General features: G+C 32.1%; 2 protein-coding genes across 2 annotated transcripts; both read right to left on the reverse strand.

Annotated features, from left to right (window-relative positions):
* Positions 1-5,593: 5,593 nt before the first annotated feature.
* LOC135130079 (chitin deacetylase 8-like) lies at positions 5,594-7,176 on the reverse strand. Its single transcript, XM_064057395.1, has 5 exons — positions 6,965-7,176; positions 6,715-6,911; positions 6,275-6,658; positions 5,826-6,217; positions 5,594-5,771 (listed from the first exon to the last, which is right to left on the reverse strand). The coding sequence occupies exons 1-4, from the start codon at positions 7,115-7,117 to the stop codon at positions 5,833-5,835; spliced, it is 1,119 nt and encodes a 372-aa protein (XP_063913465.1). The 5' UTR covers positions 7,118-7,176; the 3' UTR covers positions 5,594-5,771; positions 5,826-5,832.
* A 336-nt stretch (positions 7,177-7,512) lies between these two features.
* LOC135130021 (chitin deacetylase 8-like) lies at positions 7,513-9,268 on the reverse strand. Its single transcript, XM_064057318.1, has 4 exons — positions 9,039-9,268; positions 8,785-8,981; positions 8,074-8,457; positions 7,513-8,014 (listed from the first exon to the last, which is right to left on the reverse strand). Exons 1-4 carry the CDS (start codon positions 9,201-9,203, stop codon positions 7,633-7,635), a joined length of 1,128 nt encoding a protein of 375 aa, XP_063913388.1. The 5' UTR covers positions 9,204-9,268; the 3' UTR covers positions 7,513-7,632.
* Positions 9,269-11,562: the final 2,294 nt, after the last annotated feature.

Here is an 11,562-nt window from a genome sequence, read left to right on the forward strand (position 1 = left end):
TGCATCTGATCCTTTATTTTATGCGGATGCCAATTTTGCAGGCCTTGGATTCACTAGACAATGCACTAACTGAGGCACTGATTTGATAACATTGTGTTCATTCAAGTAGTATTTGGATATTGCGATAAATTTATTTGAAAAAAATTACTTCATCGGTCTATATACATAATTGCCTTATCAATGATAATAATTAAAATATAACATGTAAGGAGAAAAGCTTCTTGAGATATTAAAAAATATGTATAGGATATCATTCTATGTGCACATGCAGTAGGAAATAAAATTTGGCATAATAACTCAAAGTTTTAAGTACAAATTCTGTTGTTCGTTTGTAAGTTTGCTATGGTGTCCCTTTTATGAGTTTTTGTGATAATGTTTATCTCACAGTAGTAGTTTTTGAGCTAGTTTATGTAACTGTTTTACGGGACAAAAATTCAACATTATTAACAAGTGAGGTAAAATGCCCACAAATGTTGTAATGAAATGTAACTATGAATAGAATGGCATTCAATTTGTATTCGTCTTATTTTTATGCCCTTATATAAAAGCTGCTACGGTAAGATAAAACATATCATACGTGAACGAAATGAGCCGATGCGCTCTATTCTAAATTCTCACTCGCTTATGATATAGAATTTCACTAATATGTAATATGAAATACTATTATTCAATTCTAACGAAAATAATGAAGAAAAAGTTACAATTAGTATACAGATAAACCAGTTTATAACAACTGTTTAGAAGACTAACAAACAGCTTCCGAATCAGTAAATTAATTTCATATTGTTATGTTGAGATTGTTGAAATAAACTCATAAGTTTTAGTGATCAGTTGATCCCACCTAAACAAAGCCCCGGAAGTAGCTAGCGGGTCGCCCTGGAATGGTACCAACTGTCAAAAACTTCTTAAAAATCAGTGATAAAATTAGTTTTACTACTACGTACAAAATTGCTGATTCTAGTTCAGTATTTTACATTATTTATCAAATATTTTTAATTTTAACTTTCCGAGCGAATGACTACTTTCATATTTTCTCGGCGGGTCATGACCTCTAGAGTACGAAAAAATAGATCTCCCGTTTTCATCTGTCTGTCCGTCCGTACGAACGTTCGCCATCTGTGTTGAGTTTTGTTAGACAGATAATCTCCGAAACTACCGGACCGATTGCTGCAAATTGTATATATGGGTGTCATGAATATGAACGTTAACCAAACTTTATCTACAAATTTTAAATTATTTGTGTATTGTTTCAACAATACAATAATTTAAAACGACCTCCAACAACATTGTACGTAGTAAATGGGATTTAAATTATATAAAATGTACGTGTAGTTTATGAATTCGTTTTGAGTTTTTACCTAAGACATTAATATTTTTGAAAAAAAATCAAATTTGTAACAATATTTTGTAAATGAAATCAGGAATAACTCACTCCATTTTGCCCGAAAATTTGGGAATGCAATGTTATTATTAATATTACACTGCATCCAAATTAATGTGCATGCCCTTGCAAAAATTGTTGAGGACGTATTCACAAAATTTTGTAATGGAAAACTCAACTGCAACAAACGCCTAGCAAGCAAAATCAAACTTTACAATTTTTTGAAAAAGCTGGAGATATTCTACTGCATTCCAGTAACGAAGGAAGTTCTGTCTAAATAACTTCGACCAATTTTTTGCAATTATAAAATAAGATTGGAATAATGTTTATATTTTTTCTAAATGGATCATAATTTATACTTATAGTATAGTTTGGATCAGTTCAGTATAAAAATGTCTGTTACGAAGTTTCAATGCTAAAATATACGTAAGTTAAAAAACGGTAAATATATTAATATATTTGAAAAAGTATGCTACACTGTACATTTCGAGTAACAAATGTGTAACAAAATTTTGTAAATCGTCAGATTTTCAATCAAATTTTTTTAGAATAATTCTAAAGGTAACTTCGGTGCCCATTTCTTTAGATTAAACAGTCAACGTAGTTTAGGAATGTGATAAGACTGATAAGAAGACTAATGTAAGGCAAAATATTATCATTAGCATAAATCATTTGAGAGTTCTGGACGCTGTATATAATAACATGCACATTCTAACAGTAATAATTTTTTATTTTTGACCAGTAATAATGATTGCTGAGAAAGGTGAAGAATCGAAATCAATTCAGTCAAATAAATAAGAATTAGTGCAGACAAGGTGTTAACTGAGTTTGTATAAAAAATTAGACTAAAGTTATTTAGACAGAATTTCCCCCGTGCTTGAAATACAGACGAACAAATACAGATTTTTTAATAAAATGTAATTTTGGGAGGTTTAGTTTTCTATGATAAGTTAAAAAAGATAGATGTGGAGGATTAAAGTTCAGGTAAAAAACCATATTATGCGTATAAATATATAAAATGTTATAAAGCTTTGATATATTTTTTTTAAACTTTGGATACCTAGGTCAAAACGTCAAAAGAATCATAAATCAGAACTGCAGGAGTATGTTATTTCATAAAATTTATACAACATTACTAATGTAAATTTTGGAGATGACATCATTCTATTGATGATGGAGATGATCAGCCAAATTTTCGTTAGCGCTTTACCATCTACACCATATTCCTTACATAAACATAAAATTTGACAACAATCTGTCCAGTAGTTTCGGAGATTACCTGATAAAAGGTTCTCGCACATTCCCTGTCATTATCATTAAATGGATTTATCGAGGAGGCACTTAATGTTAGGAAAATTGATTATTTTGTGAACAATTCTACGCTTGAAGTATACAGGGCGTTTATCTGTTCACGCCTGAATATTTCTGCAACCCATTTTACGTTTCATAAACAGCTTTGATTAATTTTTATTTTTAAATAATAATGAATGCATAGGTAACAATGATCAGAATCAAAATTATGACAAATTATTTCTGTCAGCCAAATATTTTCAATTTTAGTTTGCATTAAAATGTTTTCGAATTCTGAAAAAGCAGACATGCTATTAATATTGGGAAAGTGTGACAAAAATTTTGATGCTCCTGTTCGTCTTTACGCGAAATAAAATCACCTATTTTACGTTACACAGTTTATTTACAACGCACAAAAATTATAATTGCCGGTTTCTCGGGTCGGCACGTCTTTACCCTCTCGATACTTCTCGACGACTCCCCGAGAGAGGAAAATAATAAAAATAGTTAAACTACCCTAAAACGGGTGGGAGTAGGGTGGACAAATTGGCTACACCCAAACCCCTGTTCAGGTAAACTGAACACTAAGCAACATCCCAATAGAAGAAGTCCCTCAACTCAAGCGTTTAGAAAACTTGAAAAAAATTTACGAGAATTTAGGCAATTCAAAAAAAGTTAGGAATCGAACTGTAACAGCGCCGGTTAATGAAGCTGCTCTAAGTGCAATTGTAGCAAAAAATCCCCACCTGAGTCAAAGAAAGATTGCAAGACAAATGGAGATTAGTTAGGGTTCGGTTTTCAACCATCCACACCATGTGACAATTGTCCAACATTTAACAGAACGCGATTTTATCCGACGGTTAGTGTTTTGCGAATTCGTGAGGGCTAAATTACGCAACAATCAAGATTTTTTATTTAAAAAATAACGGAAGTATAAACAGACACAACTCACATTACTATGCCCAGCAAAATCCCCATTGGTATCAGTAAATACACTTCCAAGAAGATTTCAAAGTTAATGCTTGGTGTGGAATTCTTGGTAACCACCTCATTGGTCCACATTATTTTGAAGGAAATTTAAACGGACCTATGTATCTAAATCTTTTAAAGAATATGTTACCTGAACTGTTGGAAAACATAAAGCTAGACATACGAAGAATAATTTGGTTTCAAAATGATGGCGCGCGCTCTCGCTCATTTTCAGAGGGACGTTAGGAACTATTTACACACAGCGTTTGGACCAAGACTTATTGCTAGGAGAAGAAGAGTACGCTTGGCCTGCACGGAGCCCTGAACTAACGCCATTAAATTTTTTTCTTTGAGGGAAGGTTAAAAATGACGTTTTTTCACTAGCAGCCTGGACGCATGCAAATGTCGACTCATTTAGTGGTAGCAAATTCAACTTTTGCTACCACGGGTTCAAAAAGAAAAACTGAGGTTATGTACGCAATGTTTGATGTGATTATTTCTTAAAAAATGAACAAATGTGTGCTACAAACATTACTTGAGTATACGCATGGTAGTTGGTAGACGGTAGAAGATAAAATGATTAACTCAGCGAGAAGTATAAACGATTTTCTTTGTGTTGAAGATTTAGATCAAGTTTGATTAGAAATCAAAACAAAATCACGTTGCGTCAAAAAATTTAACGTTTATTTTTCAGTTTATTGTCTTATGGTTTCTACTAGTGAAAAAAATAGTATATTAACCACGGTTGCAAAGCCACTTCTAGACCTCGCACTTAGAGCCCTCGACGCTGCGCGTCTCGGGTTCTAATTTGCGCTCGGTCTAGAATGCTTGACTCTGCAACCTTGGCTAATAATATACTATTATAGTGTCCCAATCGCAAATGAAAACCACTTACGTGAAACGATAATAGCGTCATGCAGATCTATAATTCCCGACATGTAAGATAGAGTTCGCACAAATTTTGAACGTAGGAGAGGACTTTGTGAAGGTAGTGGAGGCAGGCATTTTGAACATTTATTATAAATTCGTTTTCTTTGTAATCTGATCCATTAATAAATTAAGTATTATTTTTTTCAATTTTATCATTATTTGGCATTGACATCTTCGTCATTTTTTTGTGATTGCTATGATTGCTTATTAAAAAAAAAATTAAATTGGACGAAGTCGTCTCTGGGGTGTATAATATGTTACCTATGCAAAAATTGTCAGGCGTGAATAGATAAAATGAACATCCTGTATAAAAAACCTATGTATATAAATATAGTATTTATTTATATTGAAAATTGGTTTTAATGAGAATTTTTTACAATTTCAAGTGTGTTTTTTGACAATTATGTCCTTAACAATACTGTTTATATTTTATTAAATAATATACAGTTACTTTGATTGTCAATAGTTTAAATACATTAAAAAATCGAGAGTAGCTGAAATCTGTCGTCTAAGAATTATCTTAATGACTGATAAAGTGATACCTGATCTTTATACATTACCTTGGGTTTAAGTGTTGTTACAAGAAGAGTACATAAACTTAGAACTTTTAATATTTGACGGTACCAACAAACTTAAAAAAAGTACTCTTTTTGCCGTAGATATCTTTAGTGGACGACTGTTGTTAGTTAGTATATAAATAGTTTACAGGTTATTGCTTGCGTTGTTACCTCAATTCACCATCAGTTTCTTTAAAAAGGATGTCACTAAACTCTGACACTTCAGCAATCCATCATGGTCTACTTTTCGTTTACGTAGCGTAAAAAAGTAACACTAAAAAAGTGAACATTTAATTTAATTTAATTTAATTCTAGTATGGTTAATTTCAAACATTTATACAAGCAATCAGTTTTAAAAACTTTGTAAATTTTTAAAAAGAAAACATTCTAATCATGTATGCTTTTGTGATGGTACGTCCCAACTAGATATTTATAAAAAATATATTAAACAAAATAATACAAGCTATTTATTTTACCATATATATTTTTTAGTTTTTACTTTATTGGTAATATTTAACTTTGGCAGGATTTCTTATTATAAGACAATGATTTTCTGTGCTGACTTCAGTTGTTATATGGGAATATTTAGATTTAAAAGTTCCTGATATTATTTAAACACAATTGTAATACCAATAGCATGTTACCTAAAAAATAATTCATTTGTTTAATTGTAATAAATAAAATACCTCTTTACGTACAGTCCGGTTACATTTTTCCTAAAGGATTTCCCAGCCAAGGGTACACGTCTGGGCAAGGGACTACACACGATGTCATGTATCTAGTTTCTGTGTTGTTCTTTATGAGGGGACATGTAATTTTCGTACAAGAGGCAGTTCTTTGTGAAGTAGTAGTTTGAAATTCACTCAGAGGTACCGGATTCTGAACCCATTCTATTATTTGTTTCTGATTAACGAGAAAAATGTCACTGTATCCAGTCAATGAGTCTAGGAACTGTTGAAAACCTTCGAAACTGTTTTCTATAAAGCGAAACCATGCTGATGGTACGAGTAGCGTCAGAGGTGCCCTATTCGTTGATCGAACGCGCTCGACTTCCTGTAGTAGCCAAGATGCTATTTCGCTTGCTGTCCCACTTTAAAATTACGGTTATATTATTAAATGTTTGCTGATGTTGCTCTGAATAACTTACTGAACATTACAGTTGGTCAAGGCATTACATTCAACCAAATTTTCTCCCCGAATGTTATTTATAGGGTTGATCCAAAAACCGGGATAAGATTCCTGTGGACAAGAAGTATCTGATCTGCATTCTTGACTTGATAAATAATCTAAAGTGTAGGGGAAAAGGTGGGCTGTACTTCTAGACGTCCAGGAATTGTCATATTTCACACCAGAAGCAATATAAGCCCTGATTAAAACGTCTCCTTCGATTTGAAGTTGAGGTGCTTGCGCTCCAGTTATATCTGTTATAGGAATATTAGCAAAATGAGAAAGAAGTGTTCTTTGACCTCCGAATTCATCAATTAGTGTTTGTTCTGATGCCTGGGCCCAGTATTCAGCCAAACTATTTTTTCTAAAATATTTAATTGACACTGAGTTGAATGATATCTTGACGAAGCATGCACTTACGTTATCGAATTGACACCAATTTCATATCCTTGTAAATAAAGCTCTTGAACATGAGAGTAATCTGTATATTCATGCGGAACAAAGAAACTAGCACTTATAGGATTGCCATCTGGGTTTTTTCTGTCAAATAAGAGTGGTTTCCACAATTCATTAAAAAGATTGTCCACTACAGCTTCATCAAAAGTTAAAGCAATTAACTGTAAATGTATTTATTTTATTAAAGGTGCAATGGTAAACAAAAGACCTTTACCTGTGGTGTTTCCTCTACTGGTAAGGGGGAGTTGACACCAGAACACCGACAGTTTTCGGAGATGAGGCATGTACTTGGCTGACATTGTTCTGCAGTTTGTTTTGATGTGGAAAATAGTTGCGAGGATAACAACATTAACAATATCGCTTTCATTTTTGATCCTCTTCAGTTTGACTTACAGGTTCGCAACTGATTTTTTTAAATTTGGAATTATATATATAGACAGTAAAAATATACCAGTAAAAATATCCTGTGATTATGATTAGTTACGTCTTACACGATTTTTTACGTAGACTTTCATAATCACTCATGATAACGTCAAGAGTGAGTAACTCTGGGATTACAGAATTTGCACACAATACACATAACACACATGGATATATTGAATTTAAACATTGCAAAATTGTGGCGAAACACCGAAAAATATGCAACTCTAACATTTCAAAAACGGATTAAGTGATTATAGTTTTATGGTACAGAATAATATTCCTATAATTTTGTTGTCAGGTTTCACTTTTATAATTATTTTTATAAATTTTTATTAAAAGTTTTTTTTTAAGCAGTGTTGGTAAATTTTATTGTATCATTAGAAGTTTTACATAAATAAATAATATAAAATTATATTAACAAAATAAATAAGTACAGTGCACCAAATAATGATTTTGTTTTTAGATTTCTCCAAGTGGATTGCCCTTCCATGGGTACTGCTGTGGGCAAGGGACGCACGATTTCATGTATCTTTCACTGCCATCCAAGAAACGAAGTTGACAATTAATCGCAAGACAGTCGCCAGACCTATCATGTACTGTAGATTGGAAACTTGAAGCTGGTATGGGATTTTTAATCCAGTTGATAATATCGAGAACTGACACAAAGAAAACGTCATTCCTTTTTTGTATTTCATCTAAGAACAAAACGAATCCTTCATAACTATTTGTAGTAAAGCTAAACCAATAAGAATCTAAACGGAGTACTAGCGGTGCTCGATTACCATTGTGTACACGATCCACTTGCTCTATCAACCAGTCAGCAATTTCTTGAGCTGTTCCTCTGTAATTAAATTGCAATTACTGGAGATATAGTTGGTACAAAATTTAAAGTAAACTTACTGTATTAAACACGTAGCAAGAGAGTTGCATTCAACACTGTTATTGCCTCTAATGTTGGTGATAGGTGCTACCCAGAAATGTTCATGAGATTCTTTTGGACAAGTAATGGTAACTAAACACTGCTGAGTTGATGCGTAGTCTAGCGTGTAAGGCAAAAAAGGTTGTGATGAACTCGTTGGCCAGGAGTTGTCGTAGCTTAAGCCCGCTTGTTTGTACGCGTTAATAGTTAGGTCACCTTCTATTTGAAGTTGAGGAGTTCTGGCTCCCACAATGTCTTGTTCGGGAATCTTAGCAAATTTTGAAATTATCTGTTTTTGGCCACCAAATTCTTCTATGAGATCGTTTAATGTAGCATGTCTCCAGTATTCTTGTGAAGAATTTTTTCTGCAAAGGAAAAAAAATTTTACTAACATTACATAATTAACATTTCAAATTAAAAAAATATATACTCGTAAAAGTTTAACATTCGAAGATTACGGCGGCATAATAATATTACCAACAAGATGATAATCTATTAATCTAATATGCCTATTTATTTTTAATATACGATATTGGTCTGTAGGTGGTAACAATTTGATAAAACGAAGACTAAAACTGATTTACCATAAAATGATAACAACAAGATAAATTCTATACTTAACTGTAAAAGGAAAATTTCATCGTGCAGAAGCTGGTCATAATATACAGCACTATGTAAATAGATTCACTTACGTAACTGAGTGCACTCCTATTTCGTATCCTTGAAGATATAAATCTTGAACTAGTTCATAATCCGTGTACTCATGGTTCACATAGAAGGTTGCCCCTATAGGTTTGCCATCGGGATTTTTACGGTCAAAAAGTAATGGTTTCAGGTACTCGTGGTAGAGGGTCGTAACAACAGACTCGCTGACCGTTAATGCTATTAGCTAAACAAAACAGATTCATGAAACTGCCTGGTTTTAGTAAATGTATTGACTACTTACTTGTGGTGCTGGATCACTGGGGTTGTTAATTGGATTGTTAACTGATGAACAACGACAATCATTTTCAATTTTGCATGCTGATGTTGTGCACGTGGCAGCATTTTTCAGAGAAGGATAACTTTGTGCAATACAAATCACAGCGGTAAAAATAATTATGATTTTCATGTTGCTGTTGACTAACTACTAGAAAATAGTTAAGACTTTATGTACTATGCCTGTAGCTCTGAAAGGCGAGATTTTTATATATAGTTTTGAAGCAGATAAAGTAATGTCGTCAGCTGTAACAGATAAGAACCCATCACTATTGAGAAATTTTAGTGGGATTAGTAATTTCCTTGAATCTCGGAATATAATTACGAAGTGTCAGAGTTTATGATCTATATTATAACAAACTTCCTGTTGTACTTTTTGCTTTAAATGTAAAAAGTAAGTTATGTGTATCTGTTACAGCTAATATCCGAAATCCGCTATTATGCATAATAACTAGACATTTTAGGAATTACGCGTAATAACTAAACTTGTCAGTGATTATGCATAATAACCGGAAAGATTAGGAATTATGCGTAATAACTGAAATTTTCAGTTATTATGCATAATAACAGAAACGTTTAGGTAATATTGATAATAACTAACAGAGGAACAGAAATTATGAATAATCTTTTCAAAAAAGCTACCCACCCTGCCTCGCTTTCCCCTACATATCACATGTACAGTTGATTTAAAAAAAAAAAAACGGGACAAATTACAGTAACATAAATGTCATATTCCCATTGCCTTTCATTGATCTATGAAAACCTGATTTGCTCATTTTTTGTGAAATCAGCTGGGCATGTTAGGCAATATGCTTAATGTCTAATGTTTCAGGTATTATGCATAATTCCTGTTCCTCTGTTAGTTATTATCAATATTACCTAAACGTTTCCGTTATTATGCATAATAACTGAAAATTCCAGTTATTACGCATAATTCCTAATCTTTCCGGTTATTATGCATAATAACTGAGAAGTTTAGTTATTACGCATAATTCCTAAAATGTCTAGTTATTATGCGTAATAACGTATTTCGGATATTAGCTGTAACATATCTACGGTAAGCATAATTCTGTACTTTGAGTGAATATAATATTTTCAGTAAGACAAATCGAAAATATATGTATCTGTCAATAAAATTTATTTAATACAAAATGTTGTGAGCCAAACTGATAATTTATGAAGGACATTTCCATGCAAAATGTTTAAGGAGTGTTTACAAATCAAGAAGAATATTTCGACATTTCATTTGGATGGTTGTCTTTCTAAAATTTCCTACAATAATAACATAAATTATTATGTTATTATTACAGTAGTTTTATTACATTCGCATTTCATGCTTTTTGCAGCATTTCGAAATAATGTTGTCTGTTTATTGATGTTAAGGGTAGTTTAGATAAATATATCTGCATTTATTATTTAATAAGTTATATATACACATACATATATCTAATCAATAATCACTAATAAAAAAGTGACCTTATAGTTTTCTTTAGAAAAACAGCTGTTCACAGAACCAGTTATGAAAAGTTTCGTTTTGTGTAACGAGTATTAATTTTACGAAACGAGCTATGCGAGTTTTGTAAATGTACATGAGTCCCACAAAAGGAAGCATACATAACGCCTTTATATAAAGATTTAGTGTAATTTTTGTTACTAACAGCTTAATTTCAAACTGATGAAATCTTAAAATTTAATATGTATATCGAACTATAATACTTCCTAAAACAGATGAGTAAAATAGAATACCATATTTCAAAATCTGTTTCAAGAATTAACGATTATAATTAGTTGATAAAACGCAATATTAAAGAAAAAATTGTTAAGTGGCGATATCCGTCGGAAGAGACCTGGGTATTAACTTGTCAGAACATGAACTATGACGAGGTTTCAAGTGTGCTTTAAGTAAAAATGAGAATTTAAAGTTCAAATCTGTAATGTACATTTCTTGGTAATCTTACTGATAAATTTAGATTTCTAAATTAAGCTTTACGTTAATACCGGATTTACTTTTATTACACATGTCTACAGAATATGTATTTTTACAAATAATCATTAAAAATCAAGAAAAATAGTATTAAATAAACTTTCTACTGGATAAGAAACAAATAATCTAAACAGATTGTATAACTGGTCAGTCAGTAACGAACTCCTTCTAAACAAAGCTAAATGTTTTGTTAAATTTTAATGTACAATTACACAATTGATGATTCTATACTAGAACGACCAGAATACCTCTATGATGTTGGTGTCACCTTCGACAGAAAGCTAAAGTTTGACAAACATATTGAGAATGTTTCAGCCTTGGCGTAGGTCTCTAGGTCTCGTCATTCGCAACTCGAGTGCTATATAAGACAAAGAAGTTTTGTCACTTCTATTTTTCACTTATATTCGTTCACGTCTAGAGTACCTATTCATCGGTTGTGTGGAGTCCCATATATAATTGTCACATTTCTGCATTAGAAAAAGTTCAACGCAGATTCTTGAAGTTCTTA

The sequence above is a fragment of the Zophobas morio genome, unplaced genomic scaffold (genome assembly GCF_036711695.1).
Source record: "Zophobas morio isolate AGI-343-1 ecotype UQ-CSIRO unplaced genomic scaffold, CSIRO_AGI_Zmor_V1 ptg000017l, whole genome shotgun sequence".
NCBI classification, from domain to species: domain Eukaryota; kingdom Metazoa; phylum Arthropoda; class Insecta; order Coleoptera; family Tenebrionidae; genus Zophobas; species Zophobas morio.